The 18,075-nt window shown below is 48.3% G+C and overlaps 1 protein-coding gene across 1 annotated transcript in view; it reads left to right on the top strand.

The window, feature by feature from the left end:
- The window catches only part of DNAH10 (dynein axonemal heavy chain 10), a 143,977-nt gene that overhangs the window by 61,819 nt on the left and 64,083 nt on the right, over positions 1-18,075 (top strand). The window contains exons 26-34 of the mRNA XM_039218596.1: positions 1,073-1,226; positions 2,725-2,958; positions 5,468-5,590; positions 7,210-7,443; positions 10,639-10,862; positions 13,336-13,605; positions 13,703-13,886; positions 15,398-15,532; positions 16,119-16,271. Of these exons, the coding sequence (XP_039074527.1) occupies positions 1,073-1,226; positions 2,725-2,958; positions 5,468-5,590; positions 7,210-7,443; positions 10,639-10,862; positions 13,336-13,605; positions 13,703-13,886; positions 15,398-15,532; positions 16,119-16,271 (1,711 nt within the window). The remainder of the gene's footprint in view (positions 1-1,072; positions 1,227-2,724; positions 2,959-5,467; positions 5,591-7,209; positions 7,444-10,638; positions 10,863-13,335; positions 13,606-13,702; positions 13,887-15,397; positions 15,533-16,118; positions 16,272-18,075) is intronic.

Genomic DNA, 18,075 nt, shown 5'->3' with positions numbered 1-18,075 from the left:
TCTGACCATTTCTGGTTTGGGTGTTGTTTTTTAATTTTAATTTTTTGGCGGATTTTTACAGAAGATTCTGTGATCTGGCCCTTACTGCTTTTATGCTGGATACGTGGCCTTTTGGTAGTCCAGCACCATGTTTAGCTGTTTTATTATATTCATTCCATATAAACAGAACCATTTAAAAAAAAAGGAAAACAGGCAAACCCGCAGGCCAAATGTGAACCTTAAAAGAAGGCCGGATCAGGTTGAGGGCGGAGCTGCTCGATGTTTCTGTGTGCGCAGATCCTCCTGCCCATAGAGGGTCCCTTCTTACTGTCTCTCCCTCTGTGGTTTTTCTCAGAGCTCTCGAAGCAGTTTGTGATTATTTAATGCCTAGGTTTGTGTTAGTGTGTGCTGGTCGTGCTCCCGAGCAGGTGGCAGAGTGCCCGTGGGCAGGGGCCTTGCCTTTCGTCACGGGCACCTCCAGCGGCCAGCCCCCTGCCTGGTGCGGATTTAAGAGCGAGCTAAATATGGACCAGATAGGGTCCCCTGGGGGGCTCAATTGGTTAAGCGTCTGACTTCGGCTCAGGTCATGATCTCATGGTTTGTGGGTTTGAGCCCCACGTTGGGCTCTGTGCTGACAGCTCAGAGCCTAGAGCTTGTCTTTGGATTCTGTGAATCCCTCTCTCTCTGTCCCTCCCCTGCTCATGCTGTACCTCTCTCTTAAAAATAAATAAAACCTTAAACATTTTTTAAAAAATGGACCAAATACATGACAGCTCACAGCTTACCCTGGGGTCTCAAACAGGCTGAGTGAGCCGACAGAGGTCAAGATCACCTGTCTCCACACTATGTGACAGAAGCAGGTTCCCAAAAGCTAAAAGCTGCATGTTTTCTTAGATGATCATGAAGACTAAAAGCATTTCTTGATAGATGTTGTTTCCTGGGTTTGATTCTGGAAGCCAGTGGGATTTTGTAAAACTCTGGAAATGCAATTTCAGTGATGTCCTCAATTAATGAGATTTGTCCTGTGACTTAAGTGGGAATAATTCATCACTCAGTTCAGGAAGCATAAAGGTTTTAATGTGGATGCTTTCAGGCATTGGAAAGAGCTTATGGAAAAAACAGGTGTAGTGTTTGAAATGACAGACACATTCACCCTGGAAAACATGTTTGCCATGGAGCTTCACAAACACACAGACGTCCTCAATGAGATCGTAACGGCTGCCATCAAGGAGATCGCCATTGAGAAAGTAAGGCTGTTCTTAGTTGTAAAGCAGTTTAGAAAAGAAAGTTATTTTTATCTTAATTTTAATTCCATATAATTAACATATGGTGTTATATTAGTTTCAGAGAATTATTTTTTTAATGTAAAAATGTGTGTGTTCTATCTAGCACTTTTATTTGAGTAATAAAAAATTCTTTGCTTAGGGGAGGCTGGGTGGCTCAGTCAGGTAATCTTCTGACTATTTTCTTTTCATGTTTATTTTTGAGAGACAGAGTGCGAGCAGGGGAGGGGCAGAGAGAGAGGGAGACACAGAATCCAAAGCAGGCTCTAGGCTCTGAGCTGTCAGCACAGAGCCCGATGTAGGGCTTGAACCCATGAACCATGAGATCATGACCTGAGCCGAAGTTGGATGCTTAACCGACTGAGCCACCCATGTGCCCCTTGATTCTTAATTTCAGCTCAGGTCGTGATCTCACAGTCCTAAGATTGGGCCCTGAGTCGGGCTCTGCACTGAGTGTGGAGCCTGCTGGGATATTCTCTCTCTCTCTCTCTCTCTCCCTCTCCTTATCCCTCTGCCCCTCTCTCCCACTAGTATTCTCTCTCTCAAAAATAAAAATAAAAATGATAAAATGAAAAAATTTGCCCTTGAAATAGGACTTCTGCCTTGGTTAAATTTTTATTCTAAATTATCGTTTCACTTCCAATGTATTTATTAAAGTAAGAATGGATGTTCATGGTACAAAACTGACAAAATAAATCACAATTCTACCGCCCGAAGATAATTATTAGTAGCATTTCAGTCTATACGTAAAAATGCAGAGGAGACACACGCATCCACATACATATATACACGTGCACGTGCTATACATAGTCACACAAACACGTATAAACACACGTGCACAGAACGTATATACCCGTGTGCATATATGCACGTGCACGCGCATGTACAGAAACACACATACCGTATGTACATACGTACACAACACCACATACATGTGTGCACATACATGTAATGTACACATGCACATAAACAGGGCTGCCGCTGGTTGTTGCGAGTACAATCATAAGTAGGCATATTACCCTGTAATTTGCCTTTCTTGCTTACCGGTCAGCACAGGAGCAGGGTCTCCCAGATATGCAGGAGGCAGACTAGAAGACCTCCTTAGACCCTGGTTCTAGTGCTGAGTGGGCTGGCTGAGCTGCTCCCCATCTGTGAGCACCCAGTTTCTGGCTCTAAAACGTGGGTAATAACCCTGCCTTCACTAGCGCGCTTTGAGGACTGAAGGCGATCATGTGTGCAGTTGTGCTTACCGGGCACATAGCATAGCAAGTGCATGGCAAGTGCGTGACCGGTAATGACTGGGGTCACGGTGACGTGATCTCCGCTTACCTGGAAAACTGAGCCAGACTCTGGCTTGAGCAGGTGGCCGAAGGCAAGCTCAGGAAGTTGCTGTGGGGTTTGGAATTCCGTTTTTATTTTTGCAGTGTGTGTGCCCGAACCACTCTTTTGTATTCCTGACCAGGCTGTGAAGGAAATCCTGGACACATGGGAGAACATGAAGTTCACCGTGGTCAAGTACTACAAAGGCACACAGGAGCGAGGCTACATCTTGGGGTCGGTTGATGAGATTATCCAGTGCCTTGATGACAACACGGTCAACCTGCAGAGCATCTCAGGAAGCAGATTTGTGGGGCCTTTTCTGCAGACTGTTCACAAATGGGAAAAAACGCTTTCTCTGATAGGGGAAGTCATTGAGGTGAGAGAAAACCAGGAAGGCACTTGTGTAGGAGACTATTTTCTGCTCAGACACTGGTGACACTCTGACATGCTTTTTCTGGGTTGATTTATTTTGGGAGGTGTGTGGGCACGATCTCAGGAGTCAGTCTGGGTTTTTATTTCAACAAATGCATTTTTAACTTCTGTGATTCTTAATTGGTTCTTTTTCATATGTCCCTATTCTTTTTTTAAATGAAGTTTATTCATTTTATTTTTGAGAGCGAGACAGTACGAGTGGGGGAGGGGCAGAGAGAAAGGGGGACAGAATCCCAAGCAGGCTCCGTGCTGTCAGTGCGAAGCCTGACGTGGGGCTCGAACCCACAGCACTGAGAGATCATGACCTGAGCCAAAACCAAGATTGGATGTTCAACCGACTGAGCCACCCAGGTGCCTCTCATTATGTCCCTTTTCTTGTTTAATTCTGTCCTGTTCTTGTTGCCAGGATATACTTCTACCTCCTTTATCACACTGAAGAATTTAAACATGTTTAAAGCCCTTTTCAGGTTTCTCCATATTTATTCTTTTCTCAGGCCAAGATTTTCCTCTTTTCCGTGATCATCTTTCATGGTAGTGGGTTTTTCTCAGTGTGATTTTTTTTTTAATTTTTAAAAAATGTTTTATTTATTTCTGAGAGAGAGAGAGAGACAGCGTGAGCAGGGGAGGGTCAGAGAGAGAGGGAGATACAGAATCTGAAACAGGCTCCAGGCTCTGAGCTGGCTGTCAGCACAGAGCCCGATGCGGGGCTGGAACCCACAAACTGTGAGATCATGACCTGAGCTGAAGTCGGACGCTCTACCGACTGAGCCACCAGGTGCCCCTATTTGTTTATTTTTTAAAATTCATCTCATGCAACAGGTTTTTTTTTACCTGTGCTTGCTTCACTTTGTCGCGTGTTTTTGCAATTTCTCCAGGTTGGCCTGTCGGGCTTGTATCAGGTGACTTGGGGCTTTCTTCTTTTGTGGGGGATACTAGTTCAGACCTCTGTGAACACTCCAGGCTCATCTCACTATTTTTAGAAATGTTTGTTTATTTTTGGGAGAGAGACAGAGACAGCATGAGCGAGGGAGGGGCAGAGAGAGAGGGCAACACAGAGTCGGAAGCAGGCTCCAGGCTCTGAGCTGTCAGCACAGAGCCCGATGTGGAGCTCGAACCCACGAACTGTGAGATCATGACCTGAGCCATAATCGGACATTCAACTGACTGAGCCACCCAGTTGCCCTTCATCTCACCATTTTTGTGCGGCCACCTCTTTTCCCCCCTCACAGGACTGGCTGGGGGTGTGGCCCAGGCCCTCCCCGCTCTCACACATGTGCTTTTTCTTTTTTCCTTGGTCTATGGCTTTTAATTAGGTAGGATATAGCACTGTTTCTTTTTTCTTCATTAGTTAAAAAATGTTTTTTTAAAACGGATGTTAAATTCACATACCATGAAATTAATCACTTTAAAGTGCCCAATTTTGAGGCATTTAGTACCTTCACAGTGTTGTGCAGCCATAGCCCTTGCCGGTTCCAGAACATGTTCATCATCTCGGAAGAAAGTCTCATGCCCATTGCAAGCAGTTGCATACGTTTCTCTGTCCCTCTGGCCTCTGGCCATGAGTGATCTGTTTCCCATCTCTCTGAATTGATCTATTCTGGACATTTCATACAAATGGAGTCATGTAATGTGTGGCCTTCTGTGTCTGGTTTCTTTCACTTAGTGTCCTGTTTTCTTTTTAATTTTTTTTAAAGTTTGTTTATTAATTTTGAGAGATGGAGTGAGCAGGGGAGGGTCGGAGAGAGAATCCCAAACAGGCTTTGCACCATCAGCGTGGAGCCCCATACAGGGCTCGAACTCACAAACTGCGAGTTCGTGATCTGAGCTGAAACCAAGAGTTGGACACTTAACCGACTGAGCCCCCCGGGGGCCCCATAGCGTCCTATTTTCAAGGTTCATGCACGTTGTAGCAGGTGTCCGTGCCTCATTCCTTTGCACGGCGACTCATCGTCGGCTGTGTGGAGAGCCCACATTTTGGGTATTCATTCTTCTGATTGTTTCCACCTTTTGGGGGATCAACAGAGTCCTGCTGTGAACATTCATGTACAATTATTTTTTGAGTCCTGTTTTCGGTTCTATTGGGTCTATGCCTTGTGGGTGCAATTGCGGATCTTCTAGTATTTGGCTCAGTCTTTGCTTCTTTATGATCTGCCCTTGGTTCCTCTATGTCACAGGGCTCCCCAACCCCTGCTCACACCTAGAAGCTTCTTCCTTGTCCCGGACTGGTGATGAGTTGTCTTTTGCTGTTGAGTGTGGTTGCATATCTTAAAATATGTAGCTATGCTTTCTCCATCATTCTTGTATGTTTGGAAAGGGGGACGTGCATTCTCTCTGCCACCTTGCCTGGGAAGACTTTTGACCTGTGTTGATGTGTGTCTGTCCCGCATTAGGGTGGGGTTTTGCCATATGTACCTTGAGGTGCCCGTGCTGACGTTAACATTGTGCATTTCCAGATTTGGATGCTGGTTCAGAGAAAATGGATGTATCTTGAAAGCATTTTTATCGGTGGAGATATCAGGTCACAACTTCCAGATGAGGCGAAGAAGTTTGACAACATCGATAGAATATTTAAAAGGGCAAGTGACGGGCTTCTATTTTAGTCCTGAAAGGACAGTGATTCGAGATCCTTTTACTTATGTTTCTGTATGTGTAGTATTTTGTCTATTAAGTAGCTTCTGAATTTCTTAAATCATTATGTACGACCTTAATCCATTCAGTAAGAATTTCTGTTTGGTATCAAGCCACTGGCATATGGCACTGAAACTTTTTTATATTTACTTTTCATTGTGAAAGTAATACTTGCTTAAAAAGCCCAGAAAATGTGGAAAGGTAGGGAAAAAAATGTATCTTGCAGAGTTCTGTCACGTTGACATGGCCACTGCAGTATGCCATATACTCCTTTTACCTTTTTTTCCTGTGTACGTGAGTTTAAAAACACAGTGATGATGTTTTGTGTAATTTTCTCATGATTTCCTTTTGATGTTATGAGAAATGTACTCATCATGAAACCGAGAAGAGATTTTAATGCCTTTATGTACCGTCCCAGTGAGTGGTTTGACCGTAGATGATGGTCGTCTAGTAACGAGACCTCTTTGAAGGGGAATTCTTTGCTTTCATAAATACTTTTCAGGCTTTGTTTCATGCCTTTTGCGTGTGTAGGATGAATATCTTATGAGAGGTTGTTGGAAGGTAAATTGCCCGTGAAGGAGTATTGTCCATTTCAGAGTCCTTCGAGGAAAGGCTTGTGTCTGTTATCACTGCCCCTGGTAATTAGTGGGGTGCGGGTTTTAACCCAGAGCCTCAGTTCTTTGCTGCTCAGCGGTCCAGGGCGCTCTCCAGGCGCTCTCCAGGCGCGAGGGGCCACCTCATGTTTGGGTCTCCTTTATCCATTAGCATTTATAATATTTTCTTATTCATTTGCATAAGCCTTTTTTTTTAAACTCAAAATTACCACACAATGGATACCTATTCATATGGAAGGATTTAGATACTGTAACACAAGCAAAAACCAAAAAAAAGAAAAAATACCTATAATCTCACACCCAAGATAAACATGTTGATAGTTTACCATGTATTTGTTTATTCCTGTGGGAACATTACATAACTATTCTAAATATTCCACAAAATAATATCATCCTTACCCATATGATCATTAAAATTTTTTTTAACATCTTTGACATATATGTCAGTAAGTGAACATGTAAATGATCGCGTAAAGCTGGTGATGGGCCTAATCTCCTACTGCTGGACATTTAGGGCTCCCTTCCTGCCCCCCTCCCTCCTCTGCCATCATGAAGAGTGCTGTAGTGAGTATCCTGGTGCACACAGGCGGCCCAGAGCGGACTTGCTCGCTTCATGCATCCAGCCCTTGCTGCCCAAGGCTCTTCGGTGTGTAGACGCTGTTGGCACAAGGGGCCCGTCAGGGAGCAAAGGAGCCTAAAAATCTCTACCCCAGGCAGCTGGCCTTCTAGTGGGAAGGTGGACACAATTAACACCGGAAATAAGTACATGGCATGTAGTACGCTAGAAGGCGCTGGGGGCACGCTTATTTAAACAGGAAACATTTCTGCCACGTTGGCCCCCAAAAGGCTGCGGGCCGGGTGTTTGCTGATTTTGTCGTCTGTCGAGCCAGGGCTCTGGGGAGGGTTCCCACCTGCCCGGCCCGACAGCGCCCCTCTCTCTGGCCCTCATCCAGATCATGGGTGAGACCCTGAAGGACCCCGTGATCAAGCGGTGCTGCGAGGCCCAGAACCGGCTCAGTGACCTGCAGAACATCAGCGAGGGCCTGGAGAAATGCCAGAAGAGCTTAAACGACTACCTGGACTCCAAGAGAAACGCCTTCCCGAGATTCTTCTTCATTTCTGACGACGAGCTGCTCAGCATCCTTGGGAGCAGCGACCCGCTGTGCGTCCAGGAGCACATGATCAAGGTGCGCCCCCTGCGGTCCCGCTGGGAACTGCCGCCGCGGAAGCTCTGTAGCTGCGGTTTGCTCCATCCCGGACCCCTGAAATGCTGCTGAGGGGGGCGGGGGGTCCATTAAGCTTCCAGCTCTTGGTCTCAGCTTGGGTCATAATCTCACGGTTCGTGGGATCGAGCCCCACATCAGGCTCTGTGCTGAGTGTGGAGTCAGCAACTTGGGATTCTCTCCCTTCCTCCTCCTCCTCCTCCTCCTCCTCCTCCTCTCTCTCTCTCTTTCTCTCTCTCTCTCCCTCTCTCCCCCCTCCCCCACTCGCTCTTGATCTCTCAAAATAAATAAAGTTAAAAAATAGTTAAAGATATAAAACTTAAAAAAGACAGAAATGGTGCTGGGCTTTCATCTGAAACATAAATCTGATGAAATCTGCTATAGTCTGAAATTACACAAAGCTCCCGCTGTTCTTTGCTGCTCTTTTTCTATAGCCCCCCAATTTTTTTTTTTTTTGGAGAAACTAAAAAGAAAACAGCAATGCACAAAAAGACTAATATAATAAGCAAAGATGTGGTACAGGATAGTGCCTCAGCATGTGGACTCTGGATCCAGATTGCCTGGGTTCAAATCCTGGCTCTACACAGATTCGCTGTGTGACTTTTGGCAAGTCACTCAACCCCTCTGGGCATCGGTTTCTTCTCTGTAAATGGGGAAAACCCCAGAAGTTACCTGCTTCCGTGGAGTTGTTATTAAGAAGAAGTGAGTTCATATGTGTAACGTACTTGGTGCCCACCTTATAATGTTGGCTCACGTTACCTTATCCACCACCCAGATTGACTGGTGACTAACTTGTTACCAGTGAGTCGGATTTGCTTCCCTACACCCTCTTTATACGACAAGGCTGCAGAGGCAGAGTTGCCATCTCTTTGCCCGCATCACAGTCCTTACCCCCCTTCAAGAGGCAGCCGCTCCCCTGACTTGGTGGTGATTCCTCCCAGCCCATGTTTTTCATACTTGTGCATAAACACGTGTGCATCTGTGAACAACACCGACTGGCAGGAAACACAGCAGACCGAACTCTCTCGGGGGCTAGACGAGCCGAGTGTGGCCAGAGCGGATCTGTGAGGGGCTGGTCCAGGCTGTATATTCATACCCGCCTCGGGCAGGGCGCCTGGCCCTGGCAGTGCTGGTAGCTGGGCCAGATAGCGCTTTGCTCTGTGTGCGAACACACTTGCGTCGGGGCTGGGGGCTGTCCTGTGCGCTGTGGGACGCTCAGCGTCCTGGCCTCTCCCCACCGGCCGCCAGGAGCGTGGCTCTGCAGTTATGACGACTAAAAATGTCCCCTGACCTTGCCCAGTGTCTGCGGGGGGGACAGGCATTTCTGTCTTTGAATCAGTGTTGTGGAATAATTCCTTTATTCCAGATAAAGTGTCTGGGATCAAGTGCAGAACTCTATACTTGGTCTTTAGTTAAGGCGGATTTCCTTCTTAAACTAATATTCATGTCTTTGATTGTATGTGTTCCTTTCTCAAAAGATAGGTATATACATATATATTTTTTATTAAAAAAATTTTAGTGTTTATTTTTGAGAAAGAAAGACCAAGAGAGAGAGAGTACAAGCAGAGGAAGGGCAAAGAGAGAGAGGGAGACAGAGAATTTGAATCAGGGTCTAGGCTCTGAGCTGCCAGGGCAGAGTCGACATGGGGCTCGAACTCACGGACCGTGAGATCATGACCTGAGCTGAAGTTGGATGCTTAACCGACTGAGCCACCCAGGCACCCGTATATATATAAATATATAAATACTTAATGTTTATTTTTGAGGGAGAGAGAAAGAGAATGAGCAGGGGAGGGGCAGAGAGGGAGAGAAAGAATCTCAAGCAGGCTCCACGCCCAGCTCAGAGCCTGATGCAGGGCTTGATCCCACGAACCGTGAGATCACTACCTGAGCCAAAATCAAGAGTTGGAGGCTTAATCGACTGAACCACCCAGGTGCCCCAGGAGAGTTTTATATTTTGTTACCACTTTCACACACAAAATATTTTACTGTTTTAGAAAAATGTATGTTAGTAGTACTTCATTTGCCAGTAGTCCCTTTTGCAAGCCTCTGGTTTTATTTAAAAAAAAAATTTTTTTTTGTTTTATTTATTTTTGAGACAGAGAGACAGAGCATGAGTGGGGGAGGGTCAGAGAGAGAGAGGGAGACACAGAATCTGAAACAGGCTCCAGGCTCTGAACTGTCAGCACAGAACCCGAAGCAGGGCTCAGACCCACGAACCGTGAGATCATGACCTGAGCCAAAGTTGGACGCTTAACTGACTGAGCCACCCAGGCGCCCCTGATTTTATCTTTAAAGTCTGTTGCCTTTTCCTTCTCCTCTCTGACATGCGGAGTGCCTAGTCTTATGCCCTGGGTCCTAAAAGACTCCTTTTTTCTGAGTGTCATTCTGATCAATAACAGAACAGCGCCGACAGGCAGCAAGTGGCCAGTGTTTACTGTGCTGGAGGCGTGTCTCGCATGGTGTCTGATTTGACCCTTGCAACCTCGTCTCCTAAGTGCCATCATTATGTCTCCTCCGGGCTGAGAGAGGAGAAGCCACTTCCTCTGGGGGATGGGCATTCAGGCAAACGTCTAACTCCTCAGCCCTGGGCCGTTTCATCAGCAGGTGTGCTGCATCTCTTCTGTCCAGATGCCTCTCTGAACCCGCGTATTCTAGAATCTCAAGTGTGGGGAGGGAGTGCGTATTCTTTTCCTTCCTTTCTTTTGTAGCCCCAAACAGACCTTTGCCCCGTGCAGGATAGAAGCATGCACCCAAGATGCGTTAGTGGGGTGAGCTGCTGGGCGAGCGGACGCCTGTTCATTTTTTTTTTTTTTTAATGTTTTATCTATTTCTGAGAAAGAGAGAGAGAGAGAGAGACTGCGTGAGCAGGGGAGGGTCAGAGAGAGAGGGAGACACAGAATCCAAAGCAGGTTCCAGGCTCTGAGCTAGCTGTCAGCACAGAGCCTGACACAGGGCTCGAACCCATGAACTGTGAGATCATGACCTGAGCCAAAGTCGGACGCTTAGCCAACTGAGCCACTCAGGCGCCCCGAGTGGACGCCTGTTCAGCGCGGGCGTCCCAACGGCTCCCGGGTGTGGGGTGGGGGCTGCCGGCCATTCTTGGGCTCCACCATCCAGTGCACCGATCACAGGCTGGGCTCTCCCGCTGTCTTGCAGATGTATGACAACATAGCACTGCTGAGGTTTAATGACGGGGACAGCGGAGAAAAGCTGGTGTCTGCCATGATTTCAGCGGAGGGCGAAGTCATGGAGTTCCGGAAGGTCATACGGGCCGAGGGCCGCGTGGAGGACTGGATGACAGCGGTTTTGAATGAAATGCGGAGGACCAACCGGCTGATTACCAAAGAGGCCATTTTTAGATACTGTGAAGACAGAAGCAGGTAGGGTCGTAAATGCAAGCGTGTGTCACTTTATTATACTCTGTGAATATTCATAACGGGTTAATATTAAGAGCTTGGAATAGATTGAGTGATTCTCCATTTTTTGGGAATAGTCAAGTTAGCCCATGCGTTGTCTGTCTTTAGGGGATCACCTAGTTCGGGACTTCTCAAAGCGTGGTGGCATCGGGGTCAGCAGCTCCGGCCCCCTGGGAGCTTGTGACAAATGCCAATTCCCGGGACGTCGTCCACTTCTGTCCCATCAGAGGGCGGGGCCATCTGCGTGTTTTCTAAGCTCCTCCTGGGGACTCTGAGCACACTGAGGCGTGAGAACCACTGGCCTGGTGACCCACACAAACCGGCTTAATCTGGCTGCAGGTTAAGGAGGAAAGTCGTTTCTAAGATATTTCCAGGTACCAGGCTGAGCCACGCCTGTTTCTCGTGGAGAAGCGGGCTGGCTCTAACGTGCAGGGCACAAAGCACACGGTACAATAACGTCTTTGGATAACTTGTGCTGTTAGATTTAGGCGGGATTCCCAGGAATATATTTGGCAGACGTAACATCTCTGTTATTTGGAGAGTGCTGTCCCCTGATTTCCTACACTGAAAAACATCCAGTTAACTCAGTGATTAGAGAGTAGCATTATATTTGTATCATTATCCCATTTTTTAGGAGCTATAAAAATTGGTTGACATCCTTATGTCATCAAGTATATGTAAGTCTCTGCAGTAATGTGCTGGTCAACTGGTTTTCTGAAAAAAAGCAAAAAAAAAAAATTTGATTTAGAGAGTTCATCAGTTTACATGGTATAGACACTCCCACCCTGGCTGATTTCAAAGCCAAGTGGAATAATGGTAAGTGCTTTGAACATCAGCCTGCAAAATTCCCGAGTATTTGGCAGTGACCTCTCGTGAACTGATGGGAGGTGTTATCAGTGCTATTCATTGATTGAACTGCTGTTTATGCGGGGCGTCTGGGTGGCTCAGTCAGTCAGGCGTCCGACTTTGGCTCAGGTCGTGATCTCGCAGTTCGTGGGTTTGAGCCCCGTGTCGGGCTCTGTGCTCATAGCTCAGAGCCTGGAGCCTGTTTCGGATTCTGTGTCTCCCTCTCTCTCTGACCCTCCCCTGCTCATGCTGTCTCTCTCTCTCAGAAATAAATAAAACATTTTTAAAAAAGTAAAAAAAAAAAAAAAATTGAACTGCTATTTATGGGACTCCTGCTTCGAGCTGATCACCCTGCTAGATGCTCACACAAAACTGAACGAGGCAGAAATCACCGGCCCCCAGAAGTGGTGATTACGGAGCGTTCTGCAGTCTCCTTAATGCTCCCAGATCAGATGAATTTTACATCGGCGTTAGTTTTATCTGCATCATAGCCGCCATGTTGCCGGGGCGCAGCTGTGTGTCACGGTGTGTGGTTGGTGTGAGACAGAGTCAGGGGAGGGAACCCGATGTGTCTGTGTTACTTCTTTCCTTCCCAAATCCCCTCTGCCTCCTCACGGGCGCTGTCGTCTCTAACAAAAAGGGTGGGTAGTTGAAATGAGCATATTGGTTCATTTGAGCAGACGTGTTTTGGCATCACTGAGAAGACAGGCCCAGGGATGTGCAGCCCCAGAAAGCTCCCCCTGCCCTGGGATTTGCCTGACACCATGATGTTCACCCTGGCTGTGCCCTCAGTCACTTTATTTCCTCTGGTCAAGTTGCTTCTGCCTCTCCTGATTTCCGGCTTCTTAGGTTCCCCATCACCTTTATCTACCGTGTAGGGATCATAATTATAGATACTATTTAGGTTTTAGAGGTGCCATACAACTTTACACCAAGATGGTAAAGCTTGGTCTTTTTATTGTTTTGAATATACTTTTAAATTTATTTTGCCGTTAATTGTACATCATCAAGAAAATGACTTAGTAACTCAGTCACTTTTCCTGAATTGAAACTTATAGCTCTGGGTCTGTTATTTAAAAAAACTTTTTTAAATGTTTATTTATTTTTGAAAGAGAAAGACAGAGTGTGTGTGGGGGGGGAGGGGCAGAGAGAGAAGGAGACACAGAATCTGAAGCAGGCTCCAGGCTCTGAGCTGTCAGCACAGAGCCTGATGCAGGGCTCGAACCCACAAACTATGAGATCTTGACCTGAGCTGAAGTCAGATGCTTAGCTGAGCCACCCAGATGCTCCCAAAATGTAAAAATTCTCATAACGATTCCATAATATTAAGTCATCCTGAAAAATCTACAAAGGCGTCTTTTCAAAGTGGCCTGGCAGCTCCCGACGCGGTCAGCTGTAACGGTCTCATGTGCGCGTGTGGTTGGCCTGGGGTTTTCCTTTCTTTCTGGAAGACTTCTTGCCATTTGCTTGCCGGGAGCCCTTACCTTGCCTTTCCCCGTTCCGGATCAAAGGAATAAATTCCTCCGGGGGCTGTTGTCCGGTGCCCGTCCCTGGGAAAGGGTCTCGAGCAGGCGCGCCATTTCTCCTTCAGAGTCGACTGGATGCTGCTGTACCAGGGGATGGTGGTGCTGGCCGCCAGCCAGGTGTGGTGGACGTGGGAAGTGGAGGACGTCTTCCGCAAAGTGCAGAAAGGGGAGAAGCAGGCCATGAAGGACTATGGCAGGAAGATGCACAAGCAGATTGACGAGCTGGTCACTCGGATCACCATGCCCTTAAGCAAAAACGACAGGAAGAAATACAACACAGTCCTCATCATCGACGTGCACGCCAGAGATATAGTCGATTCCTTCATAAGAAGCAGGTAAGGCCCTTCCGGGACACTGGTGTCTCACGGCGCGGCCGGCACCGCGCTTCACCCGCCGTCTCCCCCACCGCGTCTCCCGCTTGTCGCCTTCCAGCATCCTCGATGCCCGGGAGTTTGAATGGGAAAGTCAGCTGCGGTTTTACTGGGACCGGGAGCCGGATGAGCTGAACATCCGCCAGTGCACGGGCACCTTCGGCTACGGTTACGAGTACATGGGTTTGAACGGGAGGCTGGTCATCACGCCGCTCACGGACCGGATCTACCTGACTCTTACTCAGGTGACTGGCCCCCTGGGTTCTCTCCAAGCAGGATGAAGGTGCTTGGAGACACTGTACTGGGTTGACCTGTGTCCCCTCCCTCCCAATTCATGACCGCTCGGAACCTCACAAGGCGACCTTATTTAGAAATCAGGTCTTTGTAGATTTAGTAAGTTAGGAACACCCCGAATTGGGGCCCTAAATCCAATGACTGGTGTCCTTGTGCGAAGAGGACACAGATATGGGAAAGGTGACACTGAGATAGAGGCAGGGGTTGGAAATGACGTGGTCACAAGGCAAGGAGTGCTTGGAGCCACCAGAGGTTTGGAGGGAGGGCAGCCCCGCCAGCAGCTGGATTTCAGGCTTCCGGCCCCCCGTTCTGTGAACAGATACACTTCTGTTGTTTTACCCCCCCCACCCCCCGCCACGGGTAATTTGCTAGCGCAGCCCCAGGAAACTAATGCTGATTGCAAAGGACATCGTTGTTTCAAGCCTAAATGAGTTTCCGACTGGACTGTGAGCGGCTTGCCACCTTGTGGGATTGGGCCGTTGCAGGTTCAAGTGGCCCCTTAAACCACCGTCAGATTTAATAATTTGCTAAAAGGACTCCCAGAACTCAGAGAAGCCATTACAGTCGTAGTTGTGGTTTATTACAGCTAAAGGACGCAGGTCAGAATCAGCGGTGGGAGGAAGGCTCAGGACAGGGTCAGGGTCCGGGAGGGACCAGGTGCAAACCAGGTGCAAAGCTTCAGCTTCGTCTCACCGTGTGCTTGTGCAGACAGCATTATTTCTCACAGCGGTGACATGTGACGGCACACACGAGGTACTGTCACCCAGGGAAGCTCATCAGACCCTCAGTGTTGAGGGCTTTGGTTGGGGACTGGTCACAGAGAGATGGCTGATGACCCGGATGGCCGACCTTGGGTTCCAGACCCTCCAGCGGTCAAGCTGATACCATCTGGCCCAAGGTCACTGTTCTCAGGACATTCCAGGAGCTTAGAGGTCAACTCCTAGAATCTGGAGCCAAAGGGCCAAACCTTTCTTTGGGGAGGACTAACCCTTTACTGCACAGACGAACATGCCCATGAGCCCAACTCTGGGAACTACTGGCACCGTGTCCTTAGGGCAGGCACACTTTCTAGCCGGTGGCTTAGTCCCGGGTGCACTGGTTCCTGTATCGTGGGGTGGGGGGTGGTCAGTATCGCTCAGCGGGAAAACACAGAAAAGAAACATTAGGAATGGTGACTATCAGAAAAGGTGAGTGTGTGGGGCACCTGAGTGGCTCCATCGGTGGAGTGTCTGACTCTTGACCCCACGGTTGTGGGATCGAGCCCCTCACTGGGCTCCACGCTGAGTGTGGAGCCTGCTTAAGATTCTCCTTCTCTCTCAAGTAAATAATAAAAAAAGGTGAGTGTGTGCTTGTCCATTGCCACATGTATATTCCACACAGATTCTCACAGTGCTTTGGGAAGTGACATCCATTTCCTTATGTGAATCAGGCCAACGTATGGTTTGCATTTGGCTCCTAACAGGCACTGTCCATGTATCTGGGAGGGGCCCCTGCTGGCCCAGCAGGTACCGGCAAAACCGAGACCACCAAGGATCTGGCCAAAGCCCTGGGCCTGCTCTGTGTCGTAACCAACTGTGGTGAAGGCATGGATTACAAGGTACGGCCGTGGTGTCTCTCCTGCTACGTTACTGGGCAGAGAGCTAAGGGCGGGACACGGGAGGAAGGCGTTTCACCCCATACTCTCCCGTAAAATGACATGGGGGTGGCTGGGAGAATAGGCTGAGAGTCTTTCGCCCCCAGTCCTAGCACTTACACATGGTAGAGCAAATGTCGCAGACAGAGATGCCACCAGAGCCACTAGATAATGAGAAAAGCAGCAGATGGAGACAGTAGGGAGTGGTGAGGACTGTGGCCAACTGGAAGGCAGTGCTTCGGCTGCAGGGGGAGCCACTGTGTAGCTGCGGTTAATTGTGACCACTTGGGAAAGTGGACCCAGTGTTGCTAGAGTCTCCAGTATTTCAAGAGAGGCCAGAAATCTGGAGTTGTCCATGCAAATCCTTAATTTGTAAAATCCTATGAATTGGAGCTGGCCCACGAGAGGGTCCTGGAGGTCTTGCCAGAAAGATCCATGCATGGGGGGCTGGCCGGCTGCCTCTCCACCAAGCTGAAGTTCCCTGTTTGCTTTAATTTAGGTGATGTCTCCGCAAATGCATCACCTTGTCCTGACATTTCCTTCGTTCTAGGCCATTGGGAAGATTTTCTCTGGCCTCGCCCAGTGTGGGGCCTGGGGCTGCTTTGACGAGTTTAATCGAATTGACGCCTCTGTGCTGTCGGTCATCTCCTCCCAGATTCAGACAATCCGAAATGCTCTGATCCATCAGCTGACCACGTTCCAGGTGAGGCTGAGCGTGGGCCCGCCTGGATCGCACGCTCTGGGGCAGAAACCGCCAGGTGGTGGGCAGTTGCCCTGCCGGACCAGGCTGCTGATAGATGTAGATTTCAAACTGAGGTGGTTGCGTTTCCCCAAATTATCAGCATCCTTGAGAATTAAGGACTGCAATAGTCTAATAACTTTAAACTAATTCCAGACATATACATCACTCCTATAGGTGGACGAGGCAGTGTTCTCAAATAAGTGATGTACAGAGCCCCCTTTAAAGGAAAAGAACATTTGTAGTCACTTCCCAAGTTTGAGAAAAAAAAAAAAAACAGCCTTAAAGATTAATGTACCATAAGGTGAGCACCTGGGTCGCTCAGTCAGTTAAGTGTCCAACTTTGGCTCAGGTCGTGATCTCACCGTTTGTGGGTTTGAGCCCTGCATTGGGCTCTGTGCTGACAGCTCGGAGGCTGGAGCTGCTTCAGATTCTGTGTCTCCCTCTCTCTCTGCCCCTCCCCTGCTCACGCTCGCTCGCTCTCTCTCTGTCTCAAAAATAAATTTTTAAAAAATAGATTAATATCCCATTCAATCAAAATGTCTTTCAATAGATATTTCCACGCAAACACAATTTTGCCTTCATGTCTTGTCAAGTTAGGGCATTAAAATCAGCAGGATTTTTAAAATCAAAATGAAAAGGCAAATTTGAATTTTTAAATTTTTTTTAAAAAAAATTTATTTCTGAGAGAGAGACAGTGTGAGCAGGGGAAGGTCAGAGAGAGAAGGAGACACAGAATCTGAAACAGGCTCCAGGCTCTGAGGTGTCAGCACAAAGCCCGACGTGAGGCTCGATCCCATGAACCTTGAGATCATGACCTGAGCTGAAGTCGGACGCTTAACCGACTGAGCCCCCCAGGCGCCCCTGAAAAGGCAAATTTGAAAACACTTTGAAGATTCACAAAGCTGTCTGTCCAAGGATATATGTGTAGACCTGCGTTGTTAAGTCCGCATCAAGTTACATCCGATGATGGGGCGCCTGGGGGGCATCCGACTCTTGGTTTCAGCTCAGGTCATGATCTCACGGTTTGTGGGTTCGAGCCCCGCGTCAGACTCTGTGCTGACGGTCCAGAGCCTGCCCGAGATTCCGTCTCTCCCTCTCTCTCTGCCCCTCCCCTGCCCACTTGCACATTCTCTCTCAACACAAACAAATAAATAAAATCTGTTCCATCTGATGGAGCTGGATGAGAATTTGGAGAAACATGATCTTCTATAATTTGCACACCCCAGAAGCGGGTTCTGTGAGGAAAGGGACCAGCGTGGCTGGACCACGTCCCTGCACCAGGGCCTCTGCTGCCCCTCCTGCCCCTGTGCCCGGTGCCCTGCGCTCATGTCACCCCATGGCGCTCGCCCCGCAGACGCACCGTGTCCTGTCACACCATACGCGTCCCCGCCTGCCTGGAATTGTCCGTTCTTCCTTTGTGCCTGAAAACTCCTATGTATCCTCCAAGGCCCTACAGAGCCTCAGGGAGAAGTTCAGGACCCACATGTGGCTCAGGCCGCTGAGGACTCGCCTGGGGTACCGCATGCCCTCGCGGCCTGCCTTCCTCGCGGAGCTCAGCGTGGCTCCTAGTCAAGAAGCGATGGAAACGAGGTGCTGCTAAACACTTTCAGGATTCCCAGGACGGCTTTGGGTGGATTTCCTTTTAATCAGCTCTTCTGAAGTCGTTCGGGGCTGAGCTTCCTGCTTCCGAGGGAGGGAAGTGTAACCTGCAACCCATCCAAGTTTCTAGGAGCTGTGTTTTCTTTTTTTCTTTTTTTTTTTTTTT

The sequence above is a fragment of the Hyaena hyaena genome, unplaced genomic scaffold (genome assembly GCF_003009895.1).
Source record: "Hyaena hyaena isolate Hyena2069 unplaced genomic scaffold, ASM300989v1 scaffold_0, whole genome shotgun sequence".
NCBI classification, from domain to species: domain Eukaryota; kingdom Metazoa; phylum Chordata; class Mammalia; order Carnivora; family Hyaenidae; genus Hyaena; species Hyaena hyaena.
This window is presented reverse-complemented; position numbering and strand designations above follow the sequence as displayed.